At 42.5% G+C, this 19,113-nt stretch overlaps 1 protein-coding gene across 2 annotated transcripts in view; it reads right to left on the reverse strand.

Annotated features, from left to right (window-relative positions):
• Positions 1 to 19,113, reverse strand: part of PICK1 (PRKCA-binding protein) — a 46,781-nt gene that overhangs the window by 21,541 nt on the left and 6,127 nt on the right. The window contains exon 1 of one of the 2 annotated variants that reach the window (XM_013085842.2): positions 10,411 to 10,676. Within the exon in view, the coding sequence (XP_012941296.1) occupies positions 10,411 to 10,514 (104 nt within the window). The 5' untranslated portion in view covers positions 10,515 to 10,676. 2 annotated transcript variants of the gene reach the window in all.

Consider the following 19,113-nt stretch of genomic DNA (forward strand, 5'->3'; position numbering starts at 1 on the left):
ACACACACACACACACACACACACACACACACACACACACACACACAGTACGCAGGGTTCAAGCCTGTCAGTGTAATCAATTACCTTATCACGCCAAAAAGCATACAACCGACAAACCCAGAGCTCAACTAACAGCAATAAGAATGAGATTACGTTGGCGTGCCATTTTCTCATCACACCAAATTTGAAGCAATTATTACTTTGAATAAAGAGATGTGCCGAACATCCCAGTTCCAAATGGGAGTTACAGCACCTCTTTACTAGTCTTTACGTCATTCAGCTGTATGCAAATCCAACTAACTCATGTAAACTTGTAATCTGTTTTGTTTTGTTTTTTTCCTGTCTTTCTTCAGTTGACCCCCCCCCCCCTTCTTTTTCCCCTTACAAAAGAGTTTTTTAAAAAGGAAAAAAAGCAACCACTTAACATAAGAAATAAACGATACAAAACTACTACATTCAATTAACTCCTACATACATTAGACGGGTGTTAAACCTGACGGTCAAAGATTAGAATTTTTTTTTTATTTAAAAGCTGTGGCTTTAAACTCGCCATAATACAACTCAACCGTGTACGAGCAAAGATTTTTTTAAGTAAAAGTTTTATTGCGCTCGCAACTGAATACGTTCATATGAGCGCCAGAAGATTAGAGGTGTTACAAGAGAGTAACAAACATAAAATTGAAGAGGGGGAGATAAGGACGATAGACGTTTGATAGGAAGGAAAAAGCAAACCACACCAGAGCACCCGCCAACCACCCACGAGCAAAGATTAAGGAGAGGCAGCGAACGAAGGAGAGAAAAGTGAGAACCCAGGGAGATTATATTATTTATTAGCAACTCCAACACTCTCTTTCTAAGACAGTAATAAGATATGCTGGGATATTCCACGACAACCGACGGGACAGAAAACATACATCATTAATCCCCCGTCAGTTTTCCGAAACTAAACACGTTACAGAATTTGCATAAAGTACTTTTTTTTCAAATGACTTCATTTAATATGATTCTTTATATTATGTCTTTCAAATGGTATGACCATTTAAGGTTCAAATAAATTAATTGATATTGAATTGCAATGTTATCACTGTAATACGGGGTGCCCATTGGGGGATCAGGTCGGGTCGGGTCGGGCCGGGTCGGGTCGGGTCGGGTTGCTAGCCAGATTGAGAGCTATCGTGGCACAGGCCGATCGCACCCGACTCGTGCCTCAAAAACAAACGCATGCGTTTTCAGGCGACGAGTCGGGCCATCCTCCCGACCCTACCCGACCCCATCAGAAATGGGCACACCCGGCAAAAGAACTTACAAGGTACATGGCACTTATATAACCTTAGTGTGTTGCAAGTGCCGTAAAACACTTACTAAAACTAAACACCAGTTACCGTGGAATAGGCCTGCTCCACGAACATCCAAGTCACAATTATTATACATTGTTAATCCCCTATAACAACAGCTGCGTGCCATCCTTGCCTCTTTATACAAATTATGTTTAGTTTAGTTTAGTTTGGTTTTACTAAGAGTTTTCCGGCACTTGCAACACAAAAGTCGGTCAAGAGGTGGATAGATAGAAGCAAAATGCTATTACTACATGCATATCGGTAGCTGCTACGGCAGAGAGAGAAAACGACTGCAACGTTACCCTTGAACTCTTATCGTGCATACATGTGCATACATTGGTCGCAATTCGTCGACGCTTAGTTTTACTTTTCGCACGAGTTTTCCGGCATTTGCAACACAAATAGGTCAAATAAGTGCCAAAGATGAGAGTTGTTATTAGATAGTAACATACACACCAAAGGGGGGAAAATAAGGACGACAGGTGTTTGACAGGAAAGAAGAAGCAAACCACACCAGAGGGGTCACACGCCAACCACCCGCAGTCAGTGAAAGAGCTTTTTTTTTAATGGGCAGATCCGATATTTACTTATGCACCAAAAACATCAAAGTCACCATTATAACACGCTTCGAACAACATGTGTTAGCCACTCTGGCCGACAAATTGAAAGAGGGACGAGAAGCGAAGTAAGATTGATAAACAAATCTGCCCTCACTTTTTAAAGGTAAATAAAACTTCATATTATATACTGTACTTTTTAAAATCACGGGAGAAATATCCAGTTTATGACCACCATCGATAACGCCCGAGGTCACCTGCGGGACGACAATCGAACCACATTCCTGGGTGACTACAAATTCCGGTGCTAACCGGATGAAACGGGTCAAATCAACAGACGTCGGAGACTCGTGACTGGTCCCTCAAGGCCACTACTATCGCACTATCGTAGCCCCGAGTTGTTGGAGTAGGCAACTGTTCTCTCGAGCTTCATAGAGGAAATTGCATCAACTTGGAGCGAGATAATAAAATCACGTTATCTTTGCTCGCCAGCATAATACATGTGTACTGCCATTGCAAACAGTTGAGCTATCCATGCAAAAGGCTTGATCGTCAAAGTCAAAGGTAACGTCCTCAACTTAGTTTAGAGTTTAGTACCAGTCAGTAAGACTTTTACGGCACTTTCGATACAAATAGGTCATATAAGTGCCAGAGATTAAAGGTGACAAGAGAGTAAGAAAAGCTCCCCCCCCCCCCCCCCCCCCCAAAGAGATATAAGGACGATACATCCTTAATAGGAAAGCAGAGGCAATTCGCACCAAAGCATCTCAAGTTAGCGGATACAAAATCATACTTTTGTTTGTTTTAGTAGAGGTTTTACGGCGCTCGCAACTGCATAAGGTCAAATGAGCGCCAAGTGGTGGATGTCAACAGTGAAGTCCTTACAGGGAATCGGGCTTACTCTGTTCGCCTATCTAGCTTCAACAGCACAAAGTCCCAGTGTCAATAGTAGAAGGAGAGGACAGTTTTCCCATCCAAACGATTATATTATAATGTCCACAAGGGAAATTCGTCAAAACTTCAGAAAACAGGGGAAAAAGCACTGTTCTCGGCAAAAACGTCAACAAATCAAGAAGGGTACGCGCACAGGACCACTGAAAATAAACCAACAATAAAATTGCACAAAGCTGTACCCTAAAAGTATCACCAAAATCTAAGTTCTACAAGTTATTCCGATTTTCTTTTTATTTACAAGGCTGAATACGCTTAAATGTACTCATATATCTATTTATCTTATTTATTTATTTATGTATTCACTCGCCTATTCATTAATTAACTAATTCATTCATTCATTCACTCATTGATTTACTTGGGGGGGGGGGGGGGGTTGCTGTTGTTGTTTTTGTATATTAGGCTCCCCGTGACCGCTATCCGGTATCATTTTGACAACAACGGAAAACGCCCTCACTAAATACACGTCACAACAGCGGGTTGTACATCTTAAATTTTGTCCCCACGCCGGCCTACAGGAATACAGGAACGCCCGATATCAACGAACAGAATAACAACAACTAGTGTACATGTAGTTTTCGCAATTGTTTTTACAGTTTTACTCAATACAATTATGTCATATAAGAACACGTACCGAAGATCAGAGGTGTTAAAAAGGCTGTGAAAAATTTGACATGAGAATAACTCCAATAAACAAATAAAAAAAACACAAGTCACAAAAGTTAGCCGTAATCATAGTCCCCTTAACATTCATGTGAATGCAAGTGACAAACAACTAAAACATGTCAAGGAGTTATAATATCTTGGAAACATTTTTTTTTCAATGGGTCCATAGAGAAAGGGCAGGAAATAAAAACTCAAAAAGCCAACACCGTCATCTATCAGCTCGTATTCCTATCTCACACAAACTTCTCTCTCCATGGACTCTAGAGAGACATTTTACTCTAATGTTTATACCTACATTGTGACACCAGCGCCAAACCTGACCCCATGAAAGCAAAATCGTCGTTTTCGAGATGAAATTAAATGTCTCCGCAAAACACTAAACATTGTAAGAAGAGACAGGAAGAGAAATGACGATGTAAGAGAAACTGTTGACACAAAATCTTGTCTGCGTTTCATTTTTTTTTTAACCCAGAAAATAAAATGGTATTGGTATGGTCACCTATTACGAATGTCACTTTGTACCTAGTCAGCCAGCTTCGAGAGCCTATAACACCAAGTAATACATGTATACGCAAGCTACAAAGGAAGAGGCAGGCCACGCAAAGAGGGAGTCAAAGGAACCCTGAGAAACTACGTCATCTCAATTAAAAGAGCTACAGAGTTGACCTACCATAGAAAACAGCATCCTCCCTTGACGCTCAACGGTCAACGGCAATAGGGGGTGAAATTGAAATAGTAAAAGTACTAGAGAGTAACATACAACCAAAAAAAAAAAAGAAAAGAGAGAAAAGGGCAATGAATGTTTGACATGAAAGAAGGAGCAAACTACACCATAGCACATGAAAGAAGGAGCAAACTACACCATAGCACCCGCCAACCACCCACAACGACAACAACAGTTCATTCACTTTTAACAACCACGAGTCACAAGTAGGCCTATGTTTTGTGCAGTCGGTACATGTTCATGTATAACAAACACTACACAGTCACACCACATGCGTCCATCCCAACCGGCTGTTCGTGTTGCCCCAGTTTATCGTACGGGGATAGCGGCACGTCGTTTCCTTTCGAGCGCCGTGTTCTTTTAGTTGTAGGTTGGGTTTTTTTTCCCGGCTTTTAAAAACATTTTTTTCTCCGTTCCTGTTTACGTGGATCCTGGATGTGGACTAGGGATGGGTTTAAGAAGGTTAGAAGGGCATTCTGTGCTTCAAACAAGCCGGGCCGATGAGTGCATTTGGATAGTTTATGAGCAATGCCAATTTTCACCGGCAAAGATATATTACACACATTCTTCTTTTGTTTTAGTAAGCATTTTACGGCACTTGCAACAGAATTAGGTCACATAAGTGCCGGAGATAAGAGGTGTTACAAGAGAGTAACAAACACAGAAAAAAGGGGGGAGAGATACGGACGACAGATGTTTGATAAGGAAGAAGGTGAGAATCACATCGGAGCACCCGCCAAACACCCACACGCAAATTCTGCGGTCAAACAAAAGAAGAAGGGACTCCAACCATTCAATACTTCAGCACGTTCCTTTTCCCAGTGTGACTTCTATCTGCTCGATACGAAAAACACACAACAACCTACAAACAAGCAAGCAAGCACAACTACTTTTTTTAGTAGAGGTTTTACGGCGCTCGCAACTGCATAAGGTCATGAGTGCCAGATAACTAGAGGTGTTACAAGAGAGTAACAAACAAAAAAGAAAAAGGGGAGATAAGGACAATAGATGTTTGGTAGGAAAGAAGAAGCAAACCACACCAGAGAACCCGCCAACCTCCCACAACTACTGACTTACGTTCGTCTGAGTCTGAGTAAAGAGTTGAACACCAACACTGTAATGGTCATTTAAAGATGAAAAAAAGGTAAGACAGGCGGTTGGGTGCGGAGGCGTGGTTTGCTGTTTCTTTCCACTAAAACATAATAATAATGTCCGTATCTCTCTTTTTTTTTTTTGGTGTTTGTCACTTTCTTGCAATACCTCTAATCTTCAGCACTTCTATGAGTTTATTGTGTTGCAAGAGTCGTAAAATTGTTACTAAAACTGAAAAAAATAATAATAATAAGACAGACAGACAGATGGACAGACAGACAGACAGACAGACGGACGGACGGACGGACGGACGGACGGACGGACGGACGGACGGACAGACAGACAGACAGACAGACAGACAGACAGACAGACAGACAGACAGACAGAGGTAACATGAGGAGGAGGGAATAAACACAGAAGCAAGAAACCGAAGGACGACAGGATGTCAATAGACTGGACAATGTTTGTTTGTGGTTTTAAAAAAAAAAAAAAGAAAAGAAAAGAAGAACGTCACGGAGAAGCATGTTGACACGATAAATGTCACTTTAGGACTTGGGGAAAGAAAGAAAAATGGACTGGTACAAATACAACAGACAGAAAAAAAAAGAGTTAACGTACCCACTTCTCCCCCTCTCCCTCTCCTTTCCCCAAGCAATGGCCATGGGGAATGAGGGAGGAATACATTAACTTTTAACCCCCCCTCTCTGTCTCTCTCTCTCTCTCTCTCTCTCTCTCTCTCTCTCTCTCTCTCTCTCTCTCTCTCTCTCTCTCTCTCTCTTTCACTCTCTCTCTCTCTTTCACTCTCTCTTTCACTCTCTCTCTTTCACTCTCTCTCTCTAACTCTCTCTCTAACTCTCTCTGTGTAAGTGTGTGAGTGCTTGTGAGCGCGCGCGCGTTTGAGTGTGTGTGTGTGTGTGTGTGAGTGTGTGTGTGTGTGTGTGTGTGTGTGTGTGTGTGTGTGTGTGTGTGTGTGTGTGTGTGTGTGTGTGTGTGTGTTAGTACGCTGACAAACGGAGCGCAATTTTTAGGGGGGTGGGAGGGGGAAAGAGGGGAGCAAGAATAGAATATAAAATAGAAAAGAGGTACAAACAGAGGTACACCAAATACCCCCCAAATGGTCTTTAACAAACACGAGCGAGAAAACAAGCTCAAAAACCCACTGCACTTTGTACTTCTTAACGTATCATGGTTTGCCAGATCGTAAAAACTAGTTCAGTTCTTTGTTGGCCTCAGAAGAGCGTAAACTGTAAACTGGCACACAGGGGGCGAACTTATCTGATACCTGAGATATTTTTGGTTCCAAGTGACGCACGCTCGCTTACGACGCTGGCACATACGTGTCAAATCTCAGTTACACTGTCGAAATGAAACAATAACAGCAAAATACACAAAAAAACAGCAAAAACAAAACAAAGTCCCCCTTCAAAGTCATAAAAATAGGGTCCCTGGTTAAGAGGGGAAAGGGGGTGGGGGGGGGGGGGTGGGGGGGGGGCAAAGAAGGAGAGGCGGGTGATCCACATTCGGCGATCGCAACTCGAAACTAAAAGCAAACATCGTCTAAGATCAGGACTATCCTCGTAACGAATTTTACCGTCGAACCTGCTCTAACTGGTCTAACACCCACCTGTAAAAGACAATCAATTAAGTGTACGAACGGTCACTTTCCAATTTCTCCCTTGCTTATTCATTACATTATAATGACACTGTTTAGTTTCAGTAGAGGTTTTACGGCGCTCGCAACTGCATAAGGTCATATGAGCGCCAGAAGATTAGAGCTGTTACAAGAGAGTAACAAACATAAAAAAAGAAGAAGGAGAGATAAGGACGATAGGTGTTTGATAGGAAAGAAGAAGCTAACCACACCAGAGCACCCGCAAACCACCCACGAACCTGCTGTAACTAGTCTAAAGCCCACCTGTACAAGACAATCACCTAACTGACTTTGCGAACGGTCACTTTCCATTTCCTCCCTTGCTTATTCCTTACATTATAATTACATTGCGTAAGACACCCACCTGTATAAGATCTTAAGAGGGCCACTTTTCTCCTCGACAATGGATGGCCGCATTACACAATTTTAACTGTATTGGAAAAGTGTGGGAAGAAGAAGTAAAGGAATGGCAGAGAGGAAAGAAACGGGCGCCATGCGTGTCGAGGCCAAAACAAAGGGTGGGGGGGGGGGGGGCAGACAGACAGACAGACAGACAGACAGACAGACAGACAGACAGACAGACAGACAGACAGACAGACAGACAGACAGACAGACATGGCGGTCGAAAGAAGGGGTGTGCATGACATATAAAAGTGCATGCCCTTGTGGAAAATGTTGCATCACCAAGAGCATGAAGAAAACGAGAAAAATTGGGACGGGCCGTAAATGGTACGTGGAATAAATTTACATTTCTCGTTCACAACGCTCAATAACCCGAATATAATTACCTCATTGCACCATCATCATTAGTGTCGTTATTATTTTGGTCATCGGCACCAAACAACAATCTGTATTAAACAATACTCTCAAACAGATGGAATGTGGAAATTTAGTAACTGCATTATGGCATTATGCCAGTTATTTACAACTTTTCTGAAACATTTTTTTTTAAAGAATAAAATAAAGAAAGTGACCTCCCAACCAGATTGCCGTACTCATGTCAGATTCGAATTTAAGACCTCTCGTTCGTTGTTGTTGCTTTCATGTTTGGGCATTGGGGGGGGGGGGGGGGTTGTTTGTTTGTTTGTTTGCTTGCTTGTTTGAGTTTTTTGTGTTTTTTAAATTCTTTTTTTTTTCGCCTCCATCAATACAATTTAGATCATTCAGTGGGTGGATTTCCGACTTTGCTTGTTAGGGCGAACGAAGGCTGAGTAGAATGCAACAAACCAGCTAAAAGACCCGAGATATTTCATTTAAAAATTCGTCCCATTCGGGAATGGAACTCGGGTCGCAGACGCCCGTCCTTAGCGGCATGGGGTGGACAGACAAGTCCGAGTGAGAAACACTACCAAGTATTAGCAGCAGCAGGTTACTGCATTGATGGTTTTTTAGTTTTAGTAAGAGTTTTACAGCAGTTGCAACACAAAAAGTTCACAAAAGAGCCGAAGAATATATGTATTACTAGAGAGTAACATACCCCAAAAAAGGGAGGGAAGAGAACAACATCAAATAAGGATGATACATGTCACAAAAAAAAGAGGAGAGACAAGGACGATAGATGTTTGAGTTTGAGTTTGATGGGAAAGAAGGAGCAAACCACACCAGAGGACCTGCCAACCACCCACATTGATGGTTCAATGCCCCTTTCAACAAAGTACAGTTAATCAAAAGGGCGCCGGGAGACCTCCGAATTGAATGTCAATATCCGATAGGACCAAGCCAGCAAAGTGAATCTATAAAGCTTTAAAAGCTCCCAAAAATATCTCAAGTTCATATCGCTTCTTCGAGGATTTGAACCAGGGTCATCCACACCGTAGAAATCCAACATGATACCAACTGAGCTAACGGCGTGTCCCTGATATGAATCTTTGATGTCGTACAGTTGTCGAAAGTCTTCTAAATGTCTGTTCACGTGTGGCAGCGATCCCGCCCACATGAGATGAAAAATGGTAAAATAGCTTAAGTTTAACGGCCCTATCAACACTGTTAGGTTATCTTTAAGTTTAAGAGGAGGGACCTCCGAGTTTAACTCCCATCTCCGAAACAACCGGCCCACAAGAGGGAGTGGTCAACGAGAATCGAACTCTGAAGCTAAGCGCATTTCTTACAGCTGCACCACAAAAACAAGTGAGACAGTGAGCATCACGAAAGATAAGAGACAGTAACATCATTCAGACGGCCCAAATTCTAAACGTATTTGACATGAAATACATTAATTTCAACCAAGCAAGAGTCGGTGGCATCAAGATGACCCAGATTCTTAGTCAACTGAATATAGTTATTACAACATGACCCATTTAAGAAACGAAGCGGAGAGAATCTGGTTAAGGCCCATTTATGGCAGGGCGAATTTGGAATGCGGCTCCATGATATAATATGGGGAACTATAAAACAAACATTACGCAAGCCGTATAATAATTACATCAGCAGAGAAAGAAATGTTGTTAAAATAAAACGAACGGACGATATTCAAAAATGAAAAAAAGAAGAAGAAATCAAAGGAGCACAAATTTAATGTCTACAGTAAAATCGTTACTTAACCGCCTTTGCCAGAACGTAAAGACTGTCTTGCAAAAATGAAACCATGTGACTTTGAGACTTTGAGATCTTTACAATGACTTTAGACTTTTCAAGTTAATGTTTAATTGAGATACAGGCCCAATACCTTGTATAAATATGAAGTATTTAATTATATGTACATATAGGTAAATAATTATTAGATAGACATGCGTGCGCAGACAGACAGACAGACAGACAGACAGACAGACAGACAGACATACAGACAGACAGACAGACAGACATACAGACAGACAGACACACAGAAGGAGAGGGAGGCAGAGAAATTCAAAGTCAGAGACAGGGACACACGGAAGGAGGACGAGGGTCGGGGGGGGGGGGTGAGATGATATGTGCATTTCGAAAGGATTTGGTTCTAAAAAGCACAACGTTCCCAATTTTTTCAACATCCAGTTACATGTACATGTACGTGTAATATGTAGGAGCGAGTTCAACAAGTAGAGTCGTGGTGCAGAAAACACAAACTTAAAACGTTCGACCGCATAATATAATCAAAATGCAGCTGTGACCACCGCAATCGTGTGGAGCGTGGGTTACAAAGCCACCTCACTGGCAAAGTAAAACGATTTTAGCTGCCTTCAGAAACGTGTCATTTCCCCATTCGTGTAGAAACTTTTGAATATAACTATTTATACAAGTTTTTCAAACACAGAAAATATGAGCTTATTGATATAAAGAGAAGAAAAAACAACAGCAACAAATATTGCAAGACAGCAGTTGAAAAATCGGAAAAACAGCTTGATGCACAATTAATGTAAATCTTTTAAAAAGGGGTCGTATTTTATCTAACGTTCAAAAGTCACAGCAGTAAGCTGCTCGCTTATATAATACATAATATACGTATTCTTCACTCACATATTGTCCTCCCATGGCAGAGGGTGGTGCTTGTTCTGATCCGAGTAAATTTCGTCTAGATCCATCGAAGACACCGGCGAGTAGTCGATTGGTGCAGAATTCATGGGGCAGGATGTGTCACCGAGTGTCGGGAACTTCGGGCGGTCGCGTGCTCCGCGCTATATTTAGCACAATACCGTATGTAAAGTAGTGAGTATAATAATAATAATCCGAGCGTGCCAGCGAATGATAAATTAGATCCCTACGGCTATCATATGTCATTGGGCTACAACTGCAAGGCCCTCCAATGGAGAGAAAAAAAGAAAAGAACCGAGCTAGTTTGTAACAGATGGCTTACACTGCACTCACGACCGTCGAATAGCCCGCACGACGAAGGGTAAAACTAAGTGCCGAAGATTAGAGGTGTGACAAGAGAGTAACAATCAAATAAGAGAAGGAGAAAGGATAAGGACGATAGATGTTTGATAGGAAGGAAAGAAGGAACTAAGTACACTAGAGCACCCGCCAATCGCCCACAAAAAAAGAAGAGGGAAAAACTGAAGCAATATAATTCCTACTACATGTACTTCTGTCATTACCACCACCCCTACAACAACATGACTTCTGCTTCAACTTGATTACTTTTATCATCAACATTTAACACTACCACCACCATCATCATTATCATCACCACTACGCGAGCGTTATTACGAGTTTTAAGCATTATAAAGGCAAACATTTTTAGCATAACAAGGCCAAAGAGGGCGTTCACTTTCGCATCGTGCGCACATAACACAATCGAGGGACGCAACCAATATTGTAACGATAGCGATGACTAACATTTTCCCAACAACAACGAATCAATACACCTGTGTTAGATGGATCTATACACGTACAACAGAGTCCACGGGATGAGCAAGGGAGTACCTGTGATATTCACACGCACACTATCACACCTGGCGCAGGGGCGACGGGAAGGAATTCAAACGTTCAGATAACATGAGCTGAGAAAACACAACTGTTAAAAAGTTGACGTACAACGCTGAAAAAATGTATGTTTCGATGTCGAAATCTAATAGCCACTTCGAGCAATAATGCGAGAGTTTCCCCGTTGGAGATGGAGCCCATCAAAAGCGACTTGATACATATAATTGTAAGCGTTTTACGCTCCTGTATCAACATGATTTAGATCCGTTTGGAGGCTGGTTGCTTCGATCACCCTGCCTGTCAGAGCCAACCCAGGCTGAGAAGGATACAACACCTTCACAAACAGACGGAGATACTCAATAGAAAGAAATCCTCCCCACACGGGAATCGAATTCGCGTCTTCTCCGTGCGAGGGCGAGGCGCCTAACCACTACACCAAGATAATATACGTATAAAATTACGAGTGCAAAATAAACTCAAAACGTCGAGTTAACTCTAAAGGAATTTTTTTTTTTACCAAATAAATTGAGTACAGTACTAGAAAAGCCCAACTAAATCAGTTAACAAATGCACGTAATCTTCCTTTTCAATTATACAAAAATATAAATTAAAAACTTCTTTCAAAGAGGCATCAGGAGAGAAAGACAACGCAAAGGGGGTATAATAATAACTGATTTTTTATTTTTTTTTGTTGATAACCTTGCTGAAAGGCTCGTCACTATACACAAAACGGCTAGAGAGTCCCAGAAAGGAGAAAGGGGAAAGAACGTCTTGCGCTAGACCATTCTGGGAAAACACACGACTCTGCTGAGAAACCACTAAACAACCTCTTTTTTTTTTAAAGGTGTAGAGCAGACAGATTTGGCGGTCCTTCACAATAAAGTCACCCTACACGCAAGCAATCACAACGACATGTGCAAAATGCTCTATGGGCTGGGTACTCTGGGTAAACCTATGCCAAGGACGTTAAACGGCCCTTGGCCAAATACTATGTCCATAACCTGGCAGCCATTCAAAATTGGAACAGAGCAGACAAAAGAGGCGGCCATCCTGATCCACACTTGCCCAGCAAGCTACTTGGATTTACTTGGATCCAGAGCTAGAATCATAGCAGGCGGCACATGTCTATAGCTGCTCATCTCTCCTTTCCAGCGTCCACCTCAGGGTCTTCCTGCTAATTGTCTCCATGAGGAGCTGGTTTGAGACACGCCTGACCACTCCTCGGAGCAAACTTTTTTTTTTCGCTGTGCCCCGCACACACTTTTCTTTTATTGTGCTGAGGAGAGTTGTTAGTAATGCTCTTTCCATTGGATATTTGCATAAACAGTCGCAAGTCAGTTATGCCCTTTTCATTGGATATTTGCATAACGTACGATTACGCTTGATTCAGTGGAAATGTATAACGCTCGGTAACACTCATTTCATCGATAATTTTAAGAATATCTACGGTCTGGATATACAGGGACAAGTTTTTTTTCTTTGAGTCTGCTTGGAAAACTTCTGCCGGCTTTATTTACCACTAGGAAAACAAAATTGCACGCAGAGCAAGCAAAAGACGGAAAATGACCACCAAACAGCAATAAATCCAACACAAGAGCTATGTCATGTGGGAAAAGCAAGGTGGTGTAGCAGTCAGTGGCCAATAGACAGCGGTCTGCTCCTGGAACGGTCTATAACTGGAGCTTCAAAGCTGGGGCGCGCAAGAGCACAAGCACGGCAAGACAAAATAACATGTCTTGCTCTCCGATCCGCAAACGATAGGACCATTGTTCAGCACTGCTTTGACTTAGAGACCTTTGCCGGTCCTTCCTAACCCCCCCCCCCTCTCCCCACAGAAAGTTGAAGGCCGTGCAACGCTCGACTTAGCTGTTTTGTTGTTGAGGTTTTGCTTGTTTGGTCAATGCATGGTTCTCGGTAGTTATTTCTATTTATTTGTCCGGCTCGTGACCGAAAGGTCATTGCTTCGAACTTCGTGAGGGGTAGGGCGTTGAGTCCTTGGGAAAGACACTTTATTTTACCCAACAAGTTTTTCCTCATGTCATCCACGCAAGAATGGGTACCCAACTATAGACAGGAAAAGATCTTGTCCTTTTGTTAATGTCTGAGCACTTAATCGGCTGCTTACATTAAATTGTATGCTTTCCGGGAGGCCGAGTATGTTTCTCAGTGTCCTTGAGCCTTGAGTCTGAATTGGTGAAATTGTGAAATGGTACGGGTTGAACGCCCCTATCAATACTACTATTAGATTAGGCCTAGAGTCCTCTGGGGTAATAATTCATAATAGTTGTTTGTAGAGCATATAGTGTATGCTGTGGAGCATGGGTATGCGCTATATAGTTGGGGGGGGGGGGGGTTATTATTATAATATATCATTACTATCATCAACATAACAATCTAGTATCTCGGTATTTTAACAATACATTGCATTTACTTCTTTGCTCGGCATCTTTTCATTTTGCTCGGTCTCCAGAAGAGCCTTTAGCCTTGGCATTATCACCTATTACCAGTTTTCATTATCCTTGAGAGACGTTATCAGCTCGATTGTGACATGAAACCCCAGTCTCATATCATCTGAAGAGTGCACTCTTACACGATATGTAGCGGTTCGGGGTGAAAGGACGAACAAATGACAAAATAAATGTTCCTACTCTTGTCTTGACACACTTAGCCCCCGCTCGTTGAAAATAGTATTCATATCTACTGACTGTTTCTGTTGTTGTTGATGATGATGACGGTTTGTTGTTGTTGTTTGGTTTTTTTTGTTGTTGTTTTTTCTGGTCAGTTTTTTTTTAAACAAATGCTTGTGGTTTTTATGCCGTCATCGACACAATTTAGAACACATAGCCCGCAGGATTCGACCCTGCCTGCTTGGACTAACCTGGGCTGAGAGGGACGAGGGATACACAACATCCCAGCAGGAAGACTGAGATAGATACTGAATAAATTTTCTCCCCAATTGGGAATCGAACTCGTGACTCCTGCGGGCGACTGCGAAGCGCCTAACCGTTACATCATATATGCCGATCACTGACTGTATGTCGATGTTGATTTGCAGTTAACCACGTGACCAAACCACGGCTACATGTCGTAGATCTAGGACTGGAAGTAGATTTTCAAAATTACAAAAACACCTAAAAGTAAAACGAAACCGATTCCACCACACAGCGCAATAACCACCCACATCTACAACAAGTACATGTACAAGCTAATTCCTTCTGTATTCGGCTTCTGAAACTACAGGTACACACAGATGTATTGATTTCAAAAGAAGAAACACCATCACTACAATGACGGTCACTCGGCATTTAGGAAAAGAAAGACACGAAAAAACTGGTAAAAGAGGTACAGGTACAACTTAGTATGGAAATTACAATTGCCGCCCCCTCCCCCCATCTTCGTGAAAACACCTGTAAAGTAAGATTTCGTCATCGTTACATAAAAAAACAGGTGAAATGGTATGAGTTTAACGTCCCTTTCAACACTATTCGATTATTTAAGAAGCAGAACCCCCAAGTTAAAAGCCCGATTCCGAGAAGACCTAGCCAAGTGGGAAATGTGCGAAAAGTGCTTTTCCCAAGGACACAGCGTCGGGCCGAGGTGAGGCTCGAACCCCCGAGCCCGCAATCTCACGATTATGAATCCGGTAGCCTAACCACTTCGCAACCAACGCCATGCTACACTTCACATCAGTCATTGTATGGGTAAAAGGCCCCATTCAACTCTGTAAAGTTCTTTCAAGATGCAGAACCTCCAAATTTTAAACCTAATGAGCAAAGAGAGGGCCTTCAGAAATCCCCAAAACAACCCAAGTTCAGAACACCCCGTTGGAGATTCGAACCAGGGTCATCTACTCTGTAGTCCAGCATGATACCAACTGAGCTAACTGTGCGCAGACAACAAGGCGACAGTCATCCAAAATACACAAAGACAAGATAAAAGCAAAACATACTGACTACTTGTGTGTATCGCCCTCCAGCCACAAGTAAAATGGGGTTGAAAGTGCGGAAGGGAAGGGGAGGGGGGGAGACTACAAACGTATGGCTAAAACACAAGTCACAGTCACTAAAGCTGACCAAAACAACAACCTGGTATCAGTTTTTCAGAACATCGTATTATTAAATCTCAAGAGTTATTATGTCACGATATAGGTCTAGATCTAGTCATATAAATACCAGCATTTACACGTAAGTTGACTCTCTAACCCAAAGAATGAAACGCGTTGAGACAAAAACCGTCTAGACCGTAGTACACTTTGTTGACAGCAAACACGTTAAAGTAAAAGAGAGCCAACTTTTTTTCCAAAGAGTAACTAACTATAATAATCATCTAATTCACGACAACAACAACAACGTGAAAAACAGAGTCAAGAGGCGGTGGAACGGTGAATGCGTTATCTCACATTCGAGAGGGATTGGAGTATCTGTGTGAATTACGACACGTGTGTGGCAATTCTATTTTAAGTAAAAAAAAAAAATTAAAAAAAACACAACTAAGGTCACTGCTAATCATTGTTTTCCAAGGCACAGAGGACGTTTTTTTTTTTACGTGGCCACATCCCTTTACGCAGTCCGTCGTTCGAAGCCTTAAAAGGGGGCTCTCGTGGCCTAGAGGTTAAGGTGTTGGCCTCTCATTCAAAGGTCCCGGGTTCGAATCCGGGTAGCGACCGAAAAATTTTCTTCTCTAAAATTGTCTCCTTTCACCTCTTTTCCTGATCTCTAGCAATATTCTGTCGTCTGCTGCTTTCGTCTCCTCTTTCTGCCCCCAACTCCCTCACCTCCTTTGCCCCCTCCTCTGGGCTCCTGACTCTTTCTGCAGCCTTTCTCCTTCTTACTGCTGTCTTTCTGCCACACCCCTGATCTTCTGGTAGGAAAGATCTACACCTAGCCTTTTCGGACAAGGGCGAAAAATCTCGGAGGGCCCGTGTGCAAGTTGCGCACGTTAAAGATCCCTTGGTGGTCTAAAATCGATAAAAGTAGGCTTCGGCCGCCACCCGGGCAAAATTCAAAATTTCCTACCAACTGAAAATATAAGGTGTGTCCCGCGCGCTCATATGACCTATGCAGTTGCGAGCGCCGTAAAACACTTTACAAAAAACCCAAAAAAAAAGCCATAAAAAACAAAATCTGAAGCGATCACTTTTTATCTTTATGTCAAAATAGGCGGCGCATTAAGGGGGACGCGTGGGCAAAAAGTCGGGTAATCAATTATTAGAAACTTCGGAAGAACGTGGAGTAATGAATTTGACCTTCAAAAGAAAGTCGGGTAATGAATTACCGGTAACAACAACAAGAGCATAACGATACACAGAGTAATAAGTAACCGCGTGCTGCAGGCGGGCATGTTTACGATTTTAAAAAAATGCCACTCACAGGCATGTTCAGCCATGGCAATGAATAATCATGAACCGAGTTCTGGCTACCGCTCACTCGACATTTACACAAAAGTTGGGATAGATCTACATAGATCTAGATCTAATCAAAATACCAACGGCGACAGCAGTTTCCTTTAGAAAAACACACAATAAGGTCGAGAAAAAAAATAGTCCCCTATACACATGTCATAAAATCGTAGCAATAAAAATAATACACATCCTGAACCATACACTATACACACACACACATACACACAATCAAAAGTCAAAGGCCAACAGGCGCTACACACTAGAAACACACGGCGTTTTCACATGACGCAGTATAGTAGACAAATTAGCCCTGGCTGGCCTGGGCGTCCACGACCACAAGGGTTGCCATAGTCGAGATGCAGTGAGCCAAAGCGTTTTGAGACAGCCCACAGAGGTAGGAAAATAAACAAACGAAGCAGTGGCAACAACCTTTTTAAAATAAAGTATTTTAGTAAGAGCTTTTTTTTTTCGTTTTAGTAAGAGTTTTACGGCACTTGCAATAAAATAAGGTCATATAAGTGCCGAAGAATAGATGTATTACAAGAGAGTAACAAACGCAAAAAAGAAGGAGGAGAGATAAGGACGATAGACGTTTGATAGGAAAGAAGAAGCAAACCAAACCAGAGCACCCGCCAACCACCCACTGTAAGAGCTTTACAACACTTTCAGCACAATAAGGTAATGTATAAATAAATGCTGAAGATTAGATGAGTTACGAGAGAGGAACAAACACAAAAAAAGATGTGAGATTTATTAGACGATAGACGTTTGAAGGAAAGAAGTACATCACCAATAACTTTTACTTTTACTGAACATACCACTTGAGTTAGCCGATAGAAATTAGCTTCGGGGTTACTTATTTTAAAACGCGCAGTCGAACCTGTCTAAGAGGAATATCACCTATTCATCATCATCATCCAGTGCCAGATCTGCGACAGACATCGGCGATCATGGGATGCTCTAAAAAAAAAGCTACGTTTCCCTGATCTTTCCCTGGTTACCCATTTGTTTAGGTTCCCTAAGTATGTTGTTCTGGGCCTACCCCTGCCTCGCTTGCCCTCAATTTTGCCAGTGAGAGCTAGATGTTCAAGACCCTTATGTCTATTCAGGTGTCCCAAAAACTGCATTTGTCGTTTCCTGGTTATCTTTAACATCGAGCGTCCCACGTGGGCTTCATCAAGCACTACCTCATTTGACTTCTTTCCAGTACCACCTATTGTCGAGGAGAAAAGACGAGACGGGGTTCTATAGTCGAGGAGAAAAGACGAGACGGGGTCTTATTGGACAGTGTCATTATAATAGAAAAACAGCATAGGGAGCGTGTGTGGGGGGGGGGGGTGGCCGTCTGTAGAAGAAGCGATTATCTTGGACAGATGGACGTTAAAGCAGTTTCGACAGAACTTGTTAATCCCCGGACGTCATCAATACTTAGGTATACTTGCGGACGATCTAGCTCTTTCGACAGCAAAGTTCAGTAACTATTGTTATGGGAAGCTTCTCCTCTGGCACCATGCTACGCAGGTAGATAAATTGGGTTTCTTTTCATTTAACACCACGATGGAGTCATAACTGAGAGCCAGAAAAGGCAAGGCAGATGGGCATAAACTATTTAGTTTTAGTAAGAGTTTTACAGCACTTGCAACACAATAAGGTCATATAAGCACAGAAGATTAGAGGTGTTACAAGAGAGTAAGCAACACAAAAAAGAAAGAGGAGAGATCAAAACAATAGATGCCTGACAGGAAAGAAGTAGCAAACCACACCAGAGCATCAGCCAACCACCCACTACTGGGAACCGGGGGCGGGGGAGGGGGAGTTATTGAAGCATAACCAATAAGCGACACGACACCCCCATCCCATCCCATCAACCCTCCAGCCATCCACATTTTCCAGTGCGGCAGGTAAGGTTTTTGAGGAAAAAAATCTATCACACGCACCTTCTGTCCCTCTTCCAGTTCTGTGGGCCAACAAGCTGTTGCCTGACCCGAGCCCACCGTACACTCACCCACCACAGTACCGGTATAATAACTCGCAGTGCGGTGTTTTACAGAATAGAGAGGGGAGGGGATTTCAGTTTCAACAGCAGCTGTATGGTGTGTTGTATGCTGTTATTGAGTATACTGGCAAGAACGTAATTTTCCCTGATCAACTCATCCTTTCACGTGTTGAGAGGACACTCGTCCAGAGCAACCTGTTGCCAGTATCAACTTTCCAGTGTCAGAAAGAGAGAGGGGGGAGGGGGGCATACAGACAGACAGATAAACAACCAGACAGACAGACAGATAGAAAGGGTGGGGGATAGGGGAGGGGCAGGACAGAAAGCTAGAGGGGGAGGGGGGAGAGAGAGGGAAAGAGAAAGAGAGAGAGAGAGAGAGAGAGAGAGAGAGAGAGAGAGA

This window comes from Aplysia californica, unplaced genomic scaffold (genome assembly GCF_000002075.1).
Source record: "Aplysia californica isolate F4 #8 unplaced genomic scaffold, AplCal3.0 scaffold00413, whole genome shotgun sequence".
Lineage (NCBI taxonomy): Eukaryota > Metazoa > Mollusca > Gastropoda > Aplysiida > Aplysiidae > Aplysia > Aplysia californica.